Source organism: Geospiza fortis, unplaced genomic scaffold (assembly GCF_000277835.1).
Source record: "Geospiza fortis unplaced genomic scaffold, GeoFor_1.0 scaffold16, whole genome shotgun sequence".
Lineage (NCBI taxonomy): Eukaryota > Metazoa > Chordata > Aves > Passeriformes > Thraupidae > Geospiza > Geospiza fortis.
In genome coordinates, this window is record NW_005054302.1 from 3,586,816 (window position 1) to 3,608,335 (window position 21,520).

Sequence of the window (21,520 nt, forward strand, 5' to 3'; positions counted from 1 at the left end):
CTCCGTGCGGGCGGTGGGTTCTGCCCAGCCGCGGGGGCGCGCTGCTGCTGGATCTCGGGAAGTGGGGGGATGCACCTGCTTGCCTCTACTTAGAGTGCCTTTGTTTAAGCTCCTGACAGCTCTGTGCTAGTGTAAAACAAACAGCAAACAAGCATCTTTACCGAAGTAAGTCACCGTTTACGTCTGAAAGACTGCTGTCCCTTTTCATTGCAGTGCCTTGTGTGTGTGTGTGTGTAAGTGCAAGAGGAGTGGAGAAATCCAAGCACAGCTTAACGTCCTGATTGTCAGCTATGTCGGGAAACTCCTAAGTTGGTCTTAGACACTCTTGAATAATACTGACTTGCCAAAAAAGTCAGCAGTATTTCTGGCTTGTGTAGGAACGCATTGTTTCATCCTCTTGTTGAGCTGAACCTAAAGTTCTTGAACAAGAGTCAGGAGGGGAGAGACAATAGGTGCAGGATAGTAACAATCCCCTGTGCACCACTCTACCTTGGTGCTACAAGTGGGCTGGGGCCAGCTTTATCAGCAAGACCATTCGAAGTCTCAGGATGGGAATTTGGGTGCTGCTGTGTGACACTGACCAGCTCCTACTGCTGGTACTCAGGGAAATTTTGTTCACTGTAGGTTTGTCTAAAGGGTCAGGAGAGTTGGGCTCTTGCCTGCTGTGGCTCCTGTGGCACTGCTGCAGGTTTTGGTAGCACGTGTGGAAGTTGTGTGAGCAGATCTGGTTGTTAGTACTTTATCTATCACTGAGCCCAAAATGACAGTGCTTAAAGTGTCAGAAAGCACTGTCTTGGGGTGAAATATGCTAACATCATGTTGTGATGATGCTGTCATGTACAGTGCAGTAACAGTGCAGGCCTGACACCTACCATCAACTTACTTTGTGTTCTCTGTGGTTCAAAAGAAAAAAAACCCACAATCCTAGAAACCTGTATTAAAGTGGAAGATTTTTTTTGTGTTTTAAAAAAAATTAATTTAAAAGTGGAATTTAGAGAGGTTATGCTACTTTGCAAAGATATTGGTAGCTCAGATATGCTTATGTCAGGTTGAAATGATTCAAATGCTTTTATTTTATAAATACTCATTAGCCAGGAGACTGCAGTAGCTAACAAACCTTCACCATGCCTATTCTGTAAGTTTGTTCTGTTGCTGGCCTCAGAATTGATGAACTCTGGGCTTACTACAGAGAAGTTGTTTATTTTTACCTTTAAATGGTAGGTTTTCAGAGAGACCTCACTTAACAGCAGTAAATGCAGAACTTCACTTTTTTTTGTCCCAGTTATTTCCACTGATTCCTGCTATTTCCTGAAACTTCCTGTTTTGATCCTTTTTAAAAAGATATAGTTAAACCAAAGGCTGAGCATGTTCCTGTTTTTTCTTCCTTCTTTTCTCATCTGCCTTATTACTTTATCTCTGACTTTTGCTCCCCTTTTAATCTTTTATTGATGCCCTAATGGCCTTCAATTTTTCAGTTGCCAGACATCACTAAAGTTTAATGCTGCAAATACAGTGATCTTGGAAGTGAGAGGAAATGCATGTAATTATCAAAACACCCACTGTAACAATCATGGATCTTGAGTTCTGGTCTTGTCTCTGTTACAGATTTTTTTTCCTAATATTTTTGTGATTTCAGGTTACTTAAGCGTGTGACACTGTGCCTTGGTGCTTCCATTTGAAAAGACTGCTGCCTGCTACATATCTAATGAAGTTAGAACCTGCATTGCTTTAAGAGAGATAATAAAATTGTCAGATTTCCTCCATGTATTTCTCAGTAATATGATTCACCAAAAGATGTAGACAGACTGTTCCTATGTATATCCAGCATGATAAAGTGCTTAATCTAAAAATAAAGGTAGTGCTGGAGGTGGCTAGGTGGAAAAATACTATCAAACCCATGCTCAGTTGAGATTTTTTTTTCCCTTTTCATATGCTTGGGGTACTTTCTGAATTGCTGAGGACCTGTGATTTCAGTAGCTGGGCCTTGGGTTTTCTGATCACCTCTGAAGCAGGATTCTGCACTCTGGGATCAGTGGACTGCTGCCTGTCTTCAGTCCATGAGCCGAACACATATTTTTATTTATTTATTTATGTTAAATCTCTTAAATATAAATGCATTAACCAAATCCAGGTTAAGACTGTGGCTGACAAAACTGTTGGTGATTGAGTCCAGTATCCCAGAGTAGTGGTTCCTCTTATTTTGATTCTGCTCTCCTTTTTTTGTTTTGTTTTGGGTTTTTTCTTCTTCGTTATTTTCATTCCAGCTTTCAGAGAGTCTGTTATATACAGCCAGCAAAGGGTATTTCTCTGTTAGAGAGATTTGTTTCTCATCAGTATGTAACTGATCTTTTTATCAAATATCAAAGAGTCCAAGCTCTGGTTTGGTTTTTGCAATGCTTTCAAGATCTCCTTCCCCCTATTAAATGTTGGTTTATTAATTGGCTGGGTTTTTTTTGGTTTTTTTTTTCCAGTGGACTCATTGGTCGTAGCTGGGCCATGGTGTTTGCTGCTGGAGGCTTCAGAGTGAAACTTTATGATATTGCACAAGAGCAGCTAACGACTGCACTGGAAAATATTCGGTACGTAACCTGACTTGAAATAACTGGGGTTGGAATGAAACTGTGGGATTTTTGTAATTATGAATGAATAGCCATGTCTTGTTATTTCAGGGAGCACAGATTTTAGGCTTTGGAGAAGGCTTTAGCTTGGAACCACAGGTTAAGATCAGAAGATCTATGCTTCCAAGTGTCACTGACACTTCTGAAGAGAAATTTAATTTTTAAGTTATTCAAGATCTTACATTTAAATTCAATTTTTAAAATAATGAGGCTTACCATGAAGTTATTTATAGGCTAGGTTTAAAATATATGAACGTAAGGTTTTTTTCCACAGAAAGGCAACAAAGACCCTTTAAAAGTGGAGGTAGGTTAAGTTGGATTGTTGAGAAGCTCTGCTACAATTATTAACATTTTATAACTAGTTTTTAAACTCTTAAACTGATGGTTTTGAGTCCTAGAAGAGCAAGTTAGTAGTGTCATTGGTCAATTGTAGCTGGAGTAGGAAGCATCTTTAGAAGGAGTGCCAGTTTGAGGGTGTGAACATGACATCACTCCCACCAGTTGAGTCCAGAGGCCTCCAGCCTTCTTCTGTTGCCCATGGCACTGTAGCTAAAGCCTCCTGCTTTTGGTACTACAAGAGCTACAAGTTCAAGTCTTGCCTGTCTGCTCCCCTCCCCCAGCCTTCAATGCCAACAAGCTAATTATCTATTCAGTCACTCTTAACTGGATTTCTTCCAAGTATTTCTCTAACCCTCCCTTGGACTGATATAAATTCTTCTGTGGCCTCCTTACCAAAGGACTTTGTGTTCTGCAAGTTTACTGCTCACTGTGTGAAGAGCTGTTCCCTTGTGTTTGTTTTGAACCTGGCTCCTAAATTACTTTGATTGACCCCTAGTTCTTGGATTAGAAGGAACGTGTCTGCTTGGTCATATGCACCCTTTTCTTGCTGGGCCTGAAAACACAGCTTTTATCTGCCTGTGAGTGAAGGTGAAAGTACCTTTATAAAGTGGCTCTGTGCACAGCCTTATGTTGCTGTATCGGCATTTAATGCTGGACTTTAGATGACTTCACAATTAGCACCAACCTAAATGCATCAGTTCTCCCTTCATGATGCCTTGGAGTGACATGATGTCAGCTTGTGTGTCAGCTGTATGGGGCGTAAGGTGCACCTGACAAAAGATTGTGGTGTGTTGCATCCTAATTGCTTTCTATAACAAGCCTTAAAGCAAACGGGAATGACTTCAGGAACCCCTTGTAGATCAGTTCAGTTGTTAGAGTTCAGAAGTTAAACAGTACGTGATGTTGAGTGAGATCTGCTAAAAAAGACTTGATAACAGAAGAGTGGGAAAGTCCATCTCCTCTTTTTTTTCTTTCCAGGTAGATGTTAGACCAAACATCTCTGTTGCATCACCTAGATGACACAAACTTTTGGGTTTTTTCGGAGTTGCTGTCACAGTGGTAGCCACAATGACATTCTGGATTATTAGGCGGCAGCTTTGTGGTGTTCATTACTAAAGCCAGTACTTGCCCCATATTTTTTCTGTTTCTAATAGCAGCATGAGGATGTTAGCCTTCCAAGGTTTTCAGCTTGGAAACATAAAGCATAGAGTGTCGTGTAATAGGATAGAGTGCTATTTGTGTGGGCCTGTACTGTTGTATGCCTGTGTGTGTTCTCCTGTAGGAGTTCACAGAATCACCAAATGGTTCGTGTTGGAAGGGAGTACTGAAGGTTCTCTAGACCTACCTCCTTGCTCAAGCTGGGTTTTCTAAAGCTCCTGGTATCCAGACAGCTTTTGAATAGCTCCAGGAAAGAGACCCTACAATCTTTCTGGGCAAGCTGTTCCAGTGTTTAGTAACTCTCAGAGTAAAGAAGCCCTTCCTCTTGTTTAGGTGGAACTTGCTGCATTCCAGTTTCTGCCTGTTGCTTCTTGTCCTATTGCTTGGCACCACTGAGAAGAGCCTGGATCCATTCTTGACACCCTCCTTTAAGATGCTTATAGACATTGTTGAGGTCCCTTGTGTTGTCTCTTCTCAAGGTTGAACAGGCCCAACTCCATCAGCCTTTCCTTGTAGGAAAGATGCTCTGGCACCATAATCATCTTTGTAACCCTCTGCTGGACCCACCTCTGGGAGCCCTGTGTCTTCTTGAACTAGGGGCCCAGAACTGGACACAGCACTCCAGATGTGCCTCACCAGGGCAGAGAAGAGATCCAGAGGAGGATTTCCTCCCTTGACCTGCTGGCACTGCTCTTCCTAATGCACCCCAGGATCCCACTGGCCTTTTTGGCCACGAGGACACTGCTGGCTCATGGACAGCTTGTTGTCCACCGGGACCCCCAGGTCCTTCTCCACAGAGCTGCTTTCCAGCAGGTCATCCCCAGCCTGTGCTGGTGCCTGGGCTTATTTCTCCTCAGGTGCAGAACTCTGCATTTGTCTTTGTTGAATTCCAGACAGTTCCTCTCTGCCCTACCTGTCCAAGTCCTTCTGAAGGGCTGCACAGACCTCTGGGGTATTGGCCACTCCTCCCAGCTTTGTGTCATCGGTAAACTTGCTGAGGAGGCACCTGCCCCTTCATCCAAGTCATTGACAGGTTCAAGGCAAGTTCAGTTGAGTTCAAGGCAGGTTTTGCCTTTTACATAAGATGATCTTAACTTATAATTAACTTGTGTATTTTGGCTATTGTAACACTCCAGTTAAAAAGCCTAGTTTCAGAAAAGCAGTTTTCGTGACAAGAATACAAAGCTACACAGTTTCTTCAACCACTGTTTTAATGATTGTATCTGTCAAGATATGGTCAAACTTCTTTGCACTCTTTTCATAGCACACAGCCTGCATTAAATCACAGTGATTTACTGATGTGATACTTCTTTAAGAGCTGGAGCTTGAGCAGGTCAGCTGGTGACTGGTTCTCTGAACCGGATATAATTTGCTTTCTTTTTTCCCTCCAAATAGCAAATACTTTTAGGAAAGGTTTCAGGCTTAGGGGTTTTGTGGTTTATTTTGTTTTAGTATTGGAACATATTTATTCCACTCTAGTCTGCAGTCCACAAAGTTCTAGTGTATGGAGGTATGACTTATTGGGGAGAAACTGAAGTATGCAGATGACTATTTGTAGTTTCCCTTTTCCAAATAAAATGGGGTCTGAGTAGTAAGCAACACTCACTTTACTTCTAAAAGGAGATTATACTTCTTTGATGGCAGAAGTGATACTTAATTATTTTATGTTGTTGCCTTTTAGTTTGTTGACCCAGAAGTCATTGCCTTTTATATAAATTCAGAACATCTCAGGGTCTGCTCTAATGGAACCAGCTTCTGTTCTGATGAAGAAACAAACTAATGAACACCCTTATACCACACTGGACCTACTGAATGCCTGCTCAAGTAGCCTGTCTTGGGAAATGTAATTTTTCATATCCAGCATGCTTCTTTTCCTCCATCAGTGTGATTCTGGTTTGAATGCAAGGGTTCTAAATTTTGAAATAATGAGAATTAGAAAAATAAGTAGTGTCCTATTCCTGAAAGTAGTCCTAAAACATAGGATGCAGAAATGCTTTAGTGCATGCCCCTCTGCCAAAAATAAATTTATGATTCTTTTAATACATAAACTTTTCTAAGTAGTTACTGTGCTATTGTTTTAAACATAATTATTCTGCTGATAAAGACTGATTAATTACCAGGCTTACTGGCTTAGTCTTCCAGTCTGTCTTATGTATTGCTTTGTTGTATTGGTACTGTATATATCAAGGGCAAAATGCAGCTTGGCTTAGGGCTTCTTTGATAGTTTTATCTATTTCCTTTGAGGGGAGAACTTCTAAATAGATGATTCTTTTCAGAACACAGTTTGATATTGAGTGCCTGATGCTGGCACATCAAGCTTGTGCTAAATCCTCGAGTTGATTCTACCTTTTGATTTTATCTCTGCCCACCCACCACGCCCAAAAGTGCAATTAACTAGCTAGGCAAAACTGCTTCACTTGCAGAACTAACTAGAGAACATATTGATAGGCTTTGGAAGGGGATAGATTCCTTCTTTACAAAGGTTCTGTCTGACTGAGCTGAAAATACCTCTAGAAGGAAATACTGTTTTTTCACCTCATTCCTGTGTGGTAGCCAGTGCCCATGGCAGCTGGAACAAATTATTTCAGTAAGGGTGATTTGTGTAATGACTACAGTTGTGTTTTGAGAACAATTATGGTGCTCACATTCTCTTGGTATGCAGAGTTAGAGGTTGTCCAAGGAGTCAGTGAAATCTCCTTTCCTGAAAGCTTTCAAGCTTGGCTACACAAAACGACTTGGTCTGTTCTGTCTCAGGCTAAAGATGAGTGATATTTTGGTTTGTTCTCATCATGCTAACTGCCCTCTCATTTATCAGACAGCACTCAATGGTAGTGCTTTGCTGAATAGTTCTAGTCTCTGGGCAACAGCAGCTGGCTGAACTTGTGAAGAACAGGGCTGGTGTTTTCTTCTCTTCCTTCCCTTCTTGTTAGTGTGGGCAGTGTGGTTGTGATTAATTCTATTAAGTATTTGCTGGTTACAACCATATGTGCTGAATACAACTGCCCAGTAGTGGCTGTGGATAAAGGTGAAGCAAGTGGGATGTGAACAAGATGAGTTAAGTGTTAGCACTGCTTTCAGGGTCCTTCTGTAAAGACTTTTAGAGTACGATTTGTAACCAGAAGCATTTTATGTGATTGGGAGTGTTCCTGTAGATTGGATGCCTTATCCTGAAGCAAATACTAGCCCAGTTCCCAGAATAGTGCTGATGTGGGCAGACAGATACAACAGTAAAACATTGGAGGTAGATGAAGCACAAGCTAAAAAAGGAAGTAGTATTTTGTTATTGATGTGAATTCTTCATTCTTCAAAGACCTTGCAGGTGAAACTCTCTGAGCTGCACATGCAGTCCAGCTGCAGAGTGAAGCTGTGGATATGGCTGCAATGATTGCAGTCTAGGGTCATCCTAGGGACGATCCCCTAAAAATTTAGGCTGTCTTCATTAAAAAGTCATCCAGTAGAGGTCAGTGGTGCACTGCTCTATGTACAAACCTTTGTGTCTCATGTATGGTAAGTATCAGGGAACACTGGTTTCCCACAGTTCTGTGGGAATTAGCAATTAGATTAGCAATCTAATACCCCAAGGGAATATAAAGATGGTTTAGTGTTTGAAAGACTAAAATTTGTTTGTGGAACAAAGCAACCAGAGTGGCTATAAGAAGATTGACAAAGGGTGCAAAAAATTTCCCAGAAGGGAAAGCCAAAACTGAAGTAATGCATATATTTCCTACTCCATGTTTTAACTGACTTAAATGCATGGCTAATGTGAAGATTGGTTATGTTAAAAAGATTGTTTTTTGTTTAGGAATTTAAAAAAATCAGTCCAGCCTTAAATTCCAAAGATGAAGATGGTAGTTTTGAAGGTTAACTAAGAAATGGTATTCTGAGTGCACAGTGTATTGTAGTGGTTTATGACATAAAAGCAGAAATACAGAATGGTTATCACTGGTACAGAAGGAAAGATATGAAATGGGAGATGGGTGCTGCAAGTTTGGGGAAGACAAATAGAAGCTGGATCAATTAGTCTATGACTTCAGCTTTTTTGAATCCCTCAATCACCAGTCATGTACTGTAATTTTGGAGAACCTGGGAGGATAAGACAAATGTAATATTGCAATGAGAGTGAACAAGAACTTCACTCTCTTCTTCAAAGAAAAGTAATTCTGATAAGAACTCTTCAGATGTAACTTTTGTTTTGTGTGTGTTTTATTTGGGCAAAAGCACCTGGGAAATGAAGTTCTAATGAATGGATAGTAGAGACCTTTTGAATTATTCATCTTGCCTCACAAGGTGTAAGGGAGCCAGAAGTTTGGATTCTGTAGCTAAGGGCACCTGTTTCTTTGCAGAAGAAGCACTGGCACCTTTAGTGCTAGAAGCCTTAAGTGTTGGATGAAGTTTCTGTCCAGCACACTGCAGATTCCCTGTGACCTTGGGAAAGGGAGCTGAAGATCCCTGTTTCCTATTCTTTGCCATAAATTGCTTAAGAAGTAGAAGTCTGTGCTTTTCAGCCATCCATTTACCGTGTCCTTAATTAAGTTGGTAGGAAGAATAAAGGATTTTTTTTCCTTCTGCTGTTCATTAGGTCAATTTCCTCATGTCTTCATGAGGATGAGCAGTTTTTGCTGAATAATAATCAAAGGCTCAGAGGAGCTAAGTCTTGATGAAACTGATGAAAACTGAACCGATTTAACCATGATAAAGACTACATCAAGGACCTTTAGGTTGATTGTGATCAGACAGATTAATCCCACCTAATTTCTGTGGCCATTGTTCCTCTAAGCAGCTTATAATGGTTTTGAAAAATGGCTTGCTTGCTCTGGATGTTTGAGGGCTTCAAATTATAGAGACCTTTTCCGAAGAAGTGGCATGTCCAGTCCCAGCCAGGGTGTGTACCTGAGCATTCATTTCAAGTTTAGTAACTATTTAAAATTGTCAACACTTGTTCTGTAGTCATTAAAAACTAAAAATGTAGTGGCATGGTTTTTATGAAGGTCTCTTGCCTGTATCGAATGTATTTATTTATTTCTGTACTAGTAGAGATGTGTTCCTACATTGAGGCTTTGTAGCAAAAGAGCTGTTGGTAAAAACTAGATGAAGTTTATTAAAGGGACCTTGCTTCCCATTAAATATGAGCCAAAAAAACCTCTTGCTGATTGTGCACCAGTTAAAGCAAATTTGAAGTGGTAACCATCTGACATCTTGGTGTAGATCTTGGAGCTTTCTGTGCTTGAAGAGAAGAAAAACCTTTGATAAGATGGGGGAGGAAGGAGAAATGACTGCAATGAACCTTTATATTTTTGAATAGAGATGTGTGCAGTGGCATGACAAATAGTGTAGAACATGGTTTGTTAAGGTTTTTTAAAAAACTGATGGTGGCTGAACAATGATAACGTGTTTAAATGTGTCTATGTTGTTTCTATCAGCAAACAAATGAAAGAGATGGAGAAGTCGGGAGTCCTGAAAGGAGCTTTGAGTGCGGAGCAGCAGTTGGCTCTCATTAGTGTTTGTACAGACCTGAAGGCAGCAGTAGAGGGTGCTACTTTCATTCAGGTAAGCAAAGATTTGTCAGCTCATAGCAAACGGTTCAGAAAGGCGATTAAAAGCTGTGCTACGCAGTAGGTGGGCACTGGAGAGTGCAACATCATGACCCCATAAGGATATAGTCATGCTCGTTAAAGTTCTTTCTAGCCTGGTATCCTGATGTGGGAGATCATGCCTCTTTGCAGAATTTCTTGCACTAGAGTCTTTGCAAGTTTATTCTGAGTTATGGGGGGAGAGGCTGACAGCTGAGCTGAGAGGGAATTGCTGACCTCCATGTATAATAATGACTGTACCTGTCAAAAAGATGAATGTGAGGTGAAGGTTGGCAGGAGATTTTTGGGGGACAGATTGTCACTAGGGAATGAAACACATTCTAGAGCTGGGTCTAAAATGTATTTTTTCCTCTCCAGGTACCTAGTGAAGGCGGGAAGTATGACTATTCTGACTGTGAGGGAGTGCTGTAGCCAAACACAGCTATTCCAGAATGCTAGAGTATTAAAACCAGGGTTGATAAATAGGTTTGAAATCAGTGCTGCTAAGTAAAATTGGAATGGGGAACAAGCTGAACTACTAGGACTGACAGTTTGTGGCTGCTTAATTATTAATATGCTCACTGGATTGGACATAGTGCAGAGAACAGGATAATCTGGGATAATTTCTGGGATAAAGTATGAATGTGTTTTTGTTAGGATTGGCATCTTCTACCCTAAATGGCTTCCCAGTATTATTCCAGTGTTGTACCCTTAGCTGTCTCTACATGCATTTGTGCTGCATTCTCATTTACAGCTTGCCCTGTTTCAGGCTGCAAATTCCCAGTCTGATCAGCTGCAGCACAACCCTAATAACAAACTGAACTGAAGAGAGCACAGACTTCCAGACCTTTTATTGTTTCCAATTTGGTGAAGTGAGGAGGACAGAATGGGAGGCAGGGAGAAGCCTCGCACAGAAGTCATGGTGTGAATGTACTCTATGTTTTTACAGTGGTACACTGTTTTGTGTTCACTCCTTTTCTTCACAGCATGAAACTATATATTCACCCCTTACTCTTAAGAGTATCTTACTTTTTTATCACTAGTGAGCTCGGAACTTGTTAGTTTGTAATATTGTGTTCATGCATGTATTGCCTACTTTACTGAGTTTAATTTGCAAATTTATAGTCTAATCACTCAGTCTTGTAAACTCCTGCAAATGCTTGTGCTTGTAATAATGATGGCCGACTTAAATTTCATGAGCTAACTTTCAGGTAATTTATGAACAGATGTAACAAAGGGCACAGCTATCTGTAAAACAGCACTGACCAGCCTATTCCAGTGAGTAAGAGCTGACTGCTCTTCCTACCTTCTGCTTGTGAAGGCTGTCTTCTTGTTTCCAGTATTCTCATAATTCTTGTTTTCTTTTGCTGTTTCAAGCATTTCTTACTACCTGGTATATCCATATTGTGTCCTTACTTTCTCCTGTATGCTACCTGTAAGGATCTGATCCTTCTTAATGCCAACTTTGTATCTCTTTAGCATTCTGACTTCTATTTTACCATCTTTTGAAGCTGAAGCTAGCTGTGATGAAGTTCTTGGGTCTTGTTGCTCTGGCAGGGATGTTGCGTTTTGGTATGCTATTGGTCCCATGAGAGAGGGTCTTTGACAAAATCTTAAGATTTTTGAACAAGATCTTGCATGCAATGTCAGATTAAAACAAGGTCCCACCACTGTCAGTTCATTTACAACATGGGCATTGGGCAAATGTTGCAAAATCAAAGTAATTTTCTGTTAGAAGGAACCTGTGGAACTCATTTGGCCCAACCATTGCAGGACCAACTTGCATCAACTTGCACAGAATTTGTGCAGTTGAGTTTTGTGTAAGCACTTCTGGTCTTTCTGGGTAACGTGTTACAATGTTTGATTACTGTCATTGCAACTTTTCCCTAATATCTAATTGCAAGTCTCTTCTTGCAACTTCAGTCTCTTGCCTGCTGTCCTACCAGCCTGCACCTCAGAGAGCCTGGGCATTCCTTTCAGGTAGCTGAAGACAGCGGTGTTGTGTTGGTAGTCACCAAACAGCAACAGTGTACCTGGGGTAACTGCAGCTTTCTGGCACTATTTTATGTTCCCTAAGCCCTCTTGATTTCTCCAAACATGTAGCTGTTTAGTATATCAATAAAAATGAACAAAATAGCTGCAATATGCCCATGTATAACAAGCCATCTGTGTGAAACGTGGTTGGCACTATTTGTATCAGCTCTCCAAACTATAGCATTAAAGTTTAGCTTTATTCAAAGTCTTAACAAATGCACAATGGAAGTGGGCAGGCAACTTACTTGAAATTGACTTCAATTTTCTCTTGAAGGAGGGTGGTGGAATAGAATGAAACAATCTAGGCTCACAGCCTTATTTCAGTAGTGAGCAGACTACTTTATGATTGAACCATGTTAAATTTAAGAAATGCTGCCTAGTGCAACTTTGAACGTAGAAGGACAAAATGTACTAATTGTAACTTAGGAGTGCAAGTGTTCTGACTTTTAGCTACTTAAAAAATAATTGCATTAATTATTGCATTAATCTTAGTTGAATATAGAGGAGTCAATTTTCATGCTTAATGATATAACCTACTGATTAGCTTATTTCAAAATTTTCATGAGAACTCCATTTCTTTACCCTGGATTTTAGTTGGTTAAATCTTAACTTCTTTTCAAATCTAGCCTTTGTAAAATAAGCCCACTTAAAGCTTTAAAAAACTTCTTGATGTTTGCTCTCCATGAGTAAATTCTTCAGCCTTCTAAGTAGTTTTCATAGGACATAACTTCAAACAGAAGGGATAAAATAGTAAAAAATGGAACTTCCTAAGTTGAATCAGTGAAGATACAAACGGGAAGAAGATGCAAGAGAAAATTAGAAGAACTGAGAAGAAAATTTATAACAGTGATGTCTTGAACATTTTAAAATGTTATATATTCTCTCTCCAGAGCATTTTCATGAAGTAACTTGTCTTGCTTAGTGTGCTTTACATCAACTTCAGAAGGAAATCACTCCGTGTTTTGCTCTCAACCTGAGCATTCACATGAGTTCACTTCTCAGAACTTTCCTGTGCCACTTGGAATAAGTGTATAACCTATAGCATGTAGGTGAATGTACGCTGTGAGTTCTTATATCACTTAAAAGCTTTAATTCTGAAATAACTTCTCCATTAGCTGAAAACTCTATGGAGATAAATTAATGGATATGTTTGTACTAGAATGCTCCTGGTGTGGGACTGTCATGGGTGAGTTAAATGTTTCTTTTCTTTGTGCTCTTAGCTTTCCTGCAGAAATATGATTACATTTGTTTTCTGTCTTTATGTGACTATTGGGTACTGAACATCTTAGTTCTCCTTTGAGTATTGAAACCAGATTTTAGTGGACATGTGTCTAATTCATAAATAAGATAAATTGAAAGAAGTGCAGCACTTGTATGATCTCTTATCACAACATGAGTAAAACAAAACCAAAGGTTTTAAATGGAACAATTTACTAACTGAACAATAAAGTTTGCTAGCTGTCAGAGGAAGATTAGATGGCTAGCCATTGCTAAGATCTTACTCTTGACAATTGAGCTGCTGTGTGTATTTTGGTGAGTTGTGGGGGCTGGCTGGGCTGGTTGAAGATGGACACAAAAGGTCACTGAGAGGTGATCTCTGAACCTGTCTGTTGTGCTGTGGCATTGAACAGAACAGACTGGGCAAGGGGATGAAGTTAAGCTTTTAACTTACACCTTGTGTTCTTGAAGTTTTTATCCTTTTTTACTTTTAAAATAACTCTGCCTAAAAGCCTTAGAACAGTATCTTCATTTCCTGCCCACCCCTTTAAAAAGAGAGGGTGTTGTGCCCCCTCTCCTCTTCCCCCCATTACACCTGCACAGGCTGTTGAGCTCGTGATAAGGACACTCATAGATTTTCAACCTGGTATCTTTCAGATCTTTCTGGCTCTTTCATCTTTTCCAGTTAGACGTATTTTTAAAAAACAGTGTTAACAGCTTTCAGAAAGTCTGGTGGTGCCTTCAGGGTGCAAAATCAGCATTGGCTTTGGAGCTCTGTCAACAGGTGTCTTGTGACTCTGGTCATAGAAGTTAGTTCTTGCCTGTCTGTTGCCAGTTTCTACTTGTAACTTTTGTTTGGCTTTCCTGACATCTTTCAAGAACCCTTCTACTTCTGGAGATGAGGGAATGTCTGCAGACAGTGGGTGAAGATATCTTCAGCTGCCCTGAGCTCATAGGCTGGAAAACCATACTGTTTTGGAGGCTCTGTTAGTCACAGATCTCTGTGAAAACAAAACTGCTGGCAGGCTGAGTGTGCAAGCATTGCATCTGAACTGAGCCCTGGACAGACAAACATGGGTCTGTTTGCTCTCAGCTGGGCAAATGTAACCTTAGGCCTGATTTTACCCTACAGAGCTTAAGCACTGGCCTCTGAGGCACCAGAGGTTGTGTTTTGGCTTTTGTGGGAACAGGTTTTAAGCATGGGACTTGACTTGCTGTCTTTGTAGAAGTTTTGAGAAAATTCTTTCTAATATTAAAGGTTTAAATTATCAGATCCTAAAGACTTGCTGTAAAACATTTTATGAATTCAGTGTCTGAGTTGAACTGAAAGATGATGTTTAAGTAAACTGCTTGCCAGTGTCACTGTAGTGGTGCTGCTGCTGAATGGACTTACATCCTCCCAAGTTTTCTAACATTTATTTCTCATCTATTCTGCGCATATAACAGCTGGTGTCATCTACTACTACAGTCTTGAATATGGTTTTGGTCCTTGTTTCAGGAAGTTGTCATTGCCAAAACTGTCATCCTGCCTGACAACTTATCTTGCTCTTCGGGTTCTCTTCCATTGCTTCCTGGTCCTTTTTCTGGGGTGGTGTTATGTTTCCATTGCCTTTCCTAGACCACTTTGCCTATTTTTCAGGGTGGATGAGATCAGGGTAGAGAAAAACAGAAAATCTAATACTTTGAGAGAAGATGTAGGAAGGAGGATGTCAGTCAACTAGTTTGAGATCTTATTGCCCTTTCCTGAGGGAACAAAAAGGATCTTCATCTGTCGCAGCCTGATCGACTTGTCTGTCTTTTGAAAGTTTTGTTGAACATGTGAACATCATGGAAAATGATGGATCTTTTCATGCAATGATACTAACAGGAGAAGAAGGAAACTTCATTTGCTGTATTTGCTTTAAACAAAAAAAAAAACAGCCAAAAAACCTCTCACAGAAACCCCTCAAACCCTCCCAAATTTGTCTGATTTTAGAAAATGTACTTCTGAAAACTAGTACCTCCACAAATCCTGTTTTTTTTCTGCTAAAGGTTGAAAGGACATTTGTAATTCAGTCATTTATTCTGAACAGTATAAAATGGCAGTAACTTGATATTTTTATTGGTCAGATTCTTTAACAGAGTATGTTTATGAAATGTAGGAAAGTACAAAATGTTTCCATCCAAGTGCTGGATTTCACCTCTGTGTTTACTTGCACCGTATCTTGCAGTCAACAGTCTTCATGTCACTCCAAGAGGTAGTGATTCATGAAGCATCAGATTTCACACTCATATGAGCTCATATGTTCAAGACAAATAAGTAATCACTCTAGATCTAAAGTGATTTATAGCCCTAAATTATTTTTTAAAATTAGGTTAGCCTGAGAGTGCTGGTGCCTTTACCTGATCTTTTCTGACTGCTTTTACAATAAGTTTCTTTATCTAGTGATGAGACCAAAGGCAAGCAGGATCAGTCATACCTAGACAACTGTCTGTCAAAAATGTGCTAACCTGTTCGGAAAATTCTCTTGTGGTGTGATTCCTTCTCCTCCCATGTTCAGCATGTTTGCTCCAGTGCATACATAACCCAGAGAAAGTCTATGACTGAAGGTCTGGGATGTGAAACTCACATGCCTGTACTTTATTCATATTTTTTATAATTGTGTCCCATGGTGATAATGTGGCACTCCCATGCCTAACAAAGAGCCAGTCTACTTTTCAGTTAAAGGAGCTGCTGCCCTTATGATGCCTTTGTACCCTTGGTTTACAGGATAGCAGTAGTTAGTAAGATAGTTCAGGTTCAAAGTAAAAGTCTTATTTGCCAAGGTTGTGTGGCTTGGTTTGGACTAACTAGAGTTGGTTTACACCTAAGGAGGCTTTTGTTGCAAATGATACTTTTGTTAATGATTTGGTTTTTGTTCATGAGCTTGAAACCATCTTGGAGGAAGTTGTGTACCCACTTAGTGGAATGAGTATCTGCTGTGGGAAAGGCACACAGGCAAAAAGTCATACATAATGATTTTGAATTTTGTGAAATTACCAAATCTATTCAATGTATTAAAAATACATATTTGAGCTAAGTTCTATTGGCTAACAGTAATATTAGAAGCAAAATTGATACTTCTATTTAATAATTTGTTCTGATATTAAAAATACAGTTTTATGTCTCTACTTGTTTCACTAGCTGAACTCCTGGCCTCTGCAGTCAAGATGTGACATTTTTTAATTGCAGGTGGTGTAGTTCCCCAGGTTCGTGTGTGTGACTCTTGTTTACTGACTGGAGTGCACTTTAGTGTCTGGCATGGAATACAGTAAGAAAAGCACTCAAGTTTCCTTAATAGAAGGTGCATCTCCACTCTTCCAGAATGGAGATACACACCTAAACCCCGCAGGAACAGAACAAACCAGCATATCAACACAAAAGCCTAAACAGAAATTATAATAATTAGGACTTAAATACTAATGATAGTGGTGAACATTTTAAACACTCTTTGCTTAACATGTAATTTTGATGTGAATTCAATAAAATGGTGACTGAAACACAGCAGTCTGTATGCATGATGGAACAAATACATGGAATTTTGCTTTGGTAACTTCAGTAACCTCGACTTTGCCAGTGATATTGGAGGAAACAGAACTGGTTGTCAAATGGCAGGGTTTAATTTGCAGAGGGCTTATTTTAGCACATATACTTTTGTCAAAGAGGCTTTTACAAGAATCCTTTATTATATTATTTAGATATGGTAAAATTATAGGGAATAATTGTATTTGACTGTACAGTTGCTATAGGTAGTAATTTGAAATCTCTATTTAATTTCATTAAATTTACAGGTCTCCTCTTCAGGTGTTTTTAATATCTGTCTTAAAGAGCATTCAGGTTATGTGTATTAAAAAGCACAGGCCAAAGCTTTTTGTAGGTTTATATTGATCAGGCCTCGTTTTAGAAATAAAACATTTTCAAGTGACTTGTTAGATTGAAAGTAAAACATTTATGCCTGTCTTTTGCCTGTCTTTTCTGCGAAGTTCTTTTTCTAGTGGATTATAACTACAGAGGATAATGGAAGTATTTGTAGAAATGTATCAGGCACCAAGCTTTCAGAAAAGCTCCTTTTCTGACATGCAGAACTCTTTGTCTCCTAATCCTGTGAAGTTCTTTATATTCCCACAAAAAGCTGGATATAATGTGGTTCCTGTTGCAGGAGTGCTGACAGTCTGGGTCCAGCTTGTGGGATAGAGTTTGATGCTTTGAAAGCTGCTGCTATGGTCTCATTCTGTGAGAGGATTGTTGTCACTTGACTCTGGGAACTGTTGTACAGGAGTCCCTTAAAAATGTCAGCTAAATCACAGCACTGACAAGCTGAGGCTTCTTAATGCTATAAGTTTTATATGTGTGTAAACAGGGCAGGGGCTCGTGGCACGTTTGGAGATCCTCACTTAACTGCAGAAGATGAGGAGGATTCTTGTTGCAGTCAACGTGGTCATGGCTTCTAAACAATTTACCTGCTGCTTAAAACCTTACTGAATTTACTGGGAAGGGGGAAGTTGCAGAACTCTAGAAAAGAATTTTCTACCTCAGTTGGCAAGGGCACAGGGTGCTCTTACTATAGCAGCTGTAGCATGGCAGTACAGTGCAACTCTTGGGGGTCAGGTGGTACAAGACAAAGGTGAATAGCTGTGGGAGGGGAATAGGGTGTTTGTTGCTCTCCCTTGGTTTGATTGAAGAGCCAGTTGAGATCTTTTGGGTCAATATTAGCAGGACCACCAATATGGGAGACTTTGTAGTAGACATCTGCTATGGACCACTTCATCAAGAAAAAAAGGCCTTCTTCAGAGACCTCACATTCACAAGCCCATGTCTTCATGGTGGGGCTTCAGCCACATCAGTATCTGCTGGAGGGACAGCACAGGAGAGCACAAGGAATTCAGAAGGATTGTGGAATGCATTCATGGTAACTTTAACACAGGTGGTTGAGGACTAGAAGAGAGGACATGTTGTGATGGACCTCACAAACAATGAAGAACTGGTTGGAGATGTGAAGGTCATAGGTAAGTCTTGACTATAATGACCATGAGATGGTGAAGTTGAGGATCCTTGAGAGGAGAAGCAAGACAAAAACTGGGATTACAGCCCTAGACTTTGGGAGGGACAACTTTGGCCTGTTGGGCCAAAATCTACTTGGAAGAGTCCCGTGGTATGGGATAGACTCCTGCAATGAAGGTGGGTCTAGGAGAGCTCAAGGCAGATCTGTCTTCACTTGCAGGAATGTATATATTATCATAAACCTTCATATTAAGATTGCCAGGGGAAGAAAGACTTTCTTGTTTATGTTTTGAATTTGCACCAGACAGCCTCTAGTCAGGAGGTAGGAATTCATTGTTGTGTAGCTGTAGCTTTCAAACTTCTTTATTCCCCGATTCCTAATGCTGGTGACTACCATCAAACTCCACTTGTTATTGGGAAGGCTTGATGCTGCTCCCTGTGACCGCAGCTCCAGATGATCTTACAGAAAGTGCCTTGCTTGTTGCTGGGTGGCTGCTAATCTTTGATCTTCTGCATGGTAGTTTAAATGTCTGGCTTTCACCTTACACTGCTTGTGTAGGATGTCTGCTTATTTCAGACCATACCACTGTGTTGCAGGGCTTTGCTTCAGGCAATATTTTGTTTCTTTTGCTTCCCAGTACTAATAAATTGCTTGGCAGCAATTCTCATTGATAGTATAAGGAAAAGTTATTTCACAAGATAGTGTTTTGGGGAGTGTTTTTCTGGAAGTTACAGAGGACTTGCTACTTTGGCTTATTTGAGAATGGATGGGAAAAACCTGGGGAGATGCCAGCATTTAAATATAGGGAAATGAAGTTGTGCATTTAGATGTGCGTGGATGAATGTGAAAGCACAGATGGTGGGTGGCATGGTGAGAAAGGCCTATACAAAAACACAGAGACACTGGATTTAAACAGATGAAACTCACTGGCTTTCCATGTACAGGGGTTGTGTCATGTGAGTGCAGTTTCTTATTAAGGGGCAGCTAGACCTCAATCACTGTGTGGTGTATCAGTTAGCTAGGGAGGGAGACTAGTATGTGTTTATCTTTGTGCAGTTCTTTACTGGTTCAAGTAGCTGTGGTGTGTTCTCTGAACATGTATTTGAATAGTGTAATTCCTATTATCTAAGCCTTTAATTCAACACAACACTTCCAGGAGACGGGTTTTAAAAATTAACAGCTGTCATGTTCTGATCAGGCTTTTAAGAGATGTCTAATAAAGTTTAAATTAGAAGCCAGATTTGTAGCAACCTTGTTTAGGTGACCAGGCCTTGGAATAAAGGTTTACTGTTCTCTGCAAGTGAGGAGTATGATCTTCCCAAAGAAAAGGGCACAGAAATATACAGTGTCACTTAAAATGCATAGTGGTGCACGCTAACCTTTTTGCACTGATTCTTTGAGAAACTGTGGTAGCTTTAAGCCCATATCTTACCTGCTCTCTTTTTGATATTCCCTTTCTCATTGTAAACAGAATAGCTTCAGACCTCTCCAGGCTCCTTAACTGACTGCAAGTGAGGTTCCTGTTTAATGGATTGTTTAGAGCTTAATTTTCCCCCTGTTCTTCAGGGAATTGGTGTCTCTGAGAAAATAATTGCATGCTTGAGAACAGAAGCTTTATTGCAGTGGTCCAACAACCTGAATACGATTGTGACACTATACAAAATACTCCAAGCAAATGGCCCATTCAGGAACCTTACGTAACCATGGCAGGTGTTGAGTTTCCAGCAGATTTGAGTTTGCCTTTTTGATTATCATCTGATGTGAGAGCAGGCTTAGAGTTTCAAGTTCACAAACCTATTCAAAGCAGCTCTTTTATTAGCTTGAACAGAATCTGCAGAGTTCTCATCATCTTTGGCTTCACTAAAAGAAACTATTTAAACTTAACCAACAAGCAGGGATTTTGGAACTATGAGCAGAGTATCATTTTGTTTTGATAAGGCTGTCTAATACTTTGGGCTCTATCTGGAGTTCTTAAATGACCCTGTTTATCTCTTTTGCATCATGGAAGCTTTAGTACTGTTCCATGCAACTTATTTTTTAAGACTTCAAATTACTTTTAACCCATTTTTTGGTTTAAAAACTCTGGCCCTGGGCATTCTTGCCACAGAGTCTGTCTGAAGCAGCAGATGTTAAATGTAAATTTTGGATTACATCAAATGTGTAGCCTTTTCCCCTAACCTTGCTGTGTGTAGTTCAACATAACAGAAAGGACAGAATGAAGTGCTGGTAGGTAGGAGAAGGTTAGAGTTGGAAAAGAGCAGGTATTTTCTGTGTGTTTTAAAGGGAAGGCTGAGGTTTTGCAACTTTGGGATCCTGTTTGGATTTTTTTAAACTCTCCCAAAACCCCTTGAAAACAGGCTGGCCTTCTTCCTCCATTTCCTTCTCATAGGCTGAAGACTTTTCTGTTGCTTGTGGGATCCACTGTAGTTCTTATCCTCTGTCCTTCTCCTCCCAGACTAGTGGATCTTTGCATGCTCTCCCTCAGGCATCTCCTGGAGATAACTTTGGAAATAAAGTGATTGTAGGTTGTGGCTCTTGGCTCACATGTGTAAAATTTCACATAGTGATGTAGAGCTGAATGTGCTCAGTAGGTTTGGTAGAAGTTTCGATAGCATTCATTCTACTTCGGATGGTCTTCAGAAGTCTTTCTCAGTGACCCTCATACTTAAAATGCATAAGTATCTTCATTAATTTAAACTCTGGGAGTTGTTTAAGCACAGGTTGCAGAGATGTACCTTGGAATCTCCTGCCATAGTTCTGGAGTTTGTAAGCTGGTCTTCTTTTGAGCTACACCTGTTCATTTCCATCTTGTCTTAGAGAGAATACTGACTTCTGTCATGTGAGATACTCTTAAAAAAGTGGAGACCAGGTCTTATTCCTCTGTATTGTGTTATCTCCCTGTGTGAGTTAAAGTCTGTATTTTAGACAAAGCAGAATATTTTCTTTTGTGTTAAATCTCCTGTAGGGTGTGGTGGTCCATCTTCTGCTGTACATAAACTCTTGGGCTTTCCATTTCTTTAACTGTGGGAAGATATTTTTGTGTTACTGGCTCACTGGTATATCTAGGCTGATTAAAACAGATGGTTTGTGCTGAATTCCTAAGTGTCAATCCAGGATGGGATCAGTGAAGTCTGAGATGTATAGATAAATACTATTGAACTACATGACTTCTAATACTGTTTTTTGGTTTTATTCCAGGAATGCACTCCAGAGAATCTGGAACTGAAAAAGAAGATTTTTGGTCAGTTGGATCTTATTGTGGGTGACAGTGTTATCTTGAGCAGCTCAACCTCTTGTCTCTTACCCAGCAAATTGTTCACTGGCCTTAAACATGTTAAGCAGTGCATTGTGTCACATCCTGTAAGTACAATGGCATGTTTTCTTTTTGTGTAAACTGCATCCCAAACTCCTTCCTGCAGTCTGAAAGACTCAGAAGGATATTTGGGGCACTTGTCTGCCATTGTTAGTGTGCAGGGCCAATTTTTCAAAAAAGTTGTAGTTTGGTTATTCTGTGAACAGCAGCACTAATCTACAAAATTGAGAGGATGTAGCATGTTGCATG

General features: G+C 40.1%; 1 protein-coding gene across 1 annotated transcript in view; it reads left to right on the plus strand.

The window, feature by feature from the left end:
• Positions 1-2,469: 2,469 nt before the first annotated feature.
• CRYL1 (crystallin lambda 1) overlaps positions 2,470-21,520 on the plus strand; it is a 47,563-nt gene continuing 28,512 nt past the window's right edge. Inside the window, exons 1-3 of the mRNA XM_005417694.2 lie at positions 2,470-2,579; positions 9,536-9,662; positions 21,157-21,318. Of these exons, the coding sequence (XP_005417751.1) occupies positions 2,497-2,579; positions 9,536-9,662; positions 21,157-21,318 (372 nt within the window). The 5' untranslated portion in view covers positions 2,470-2,496. The remainder of the gene's footprint in view (positions 2,580-9,535; positions 9,663-21,156; positions 21,319-21,520) is intronic.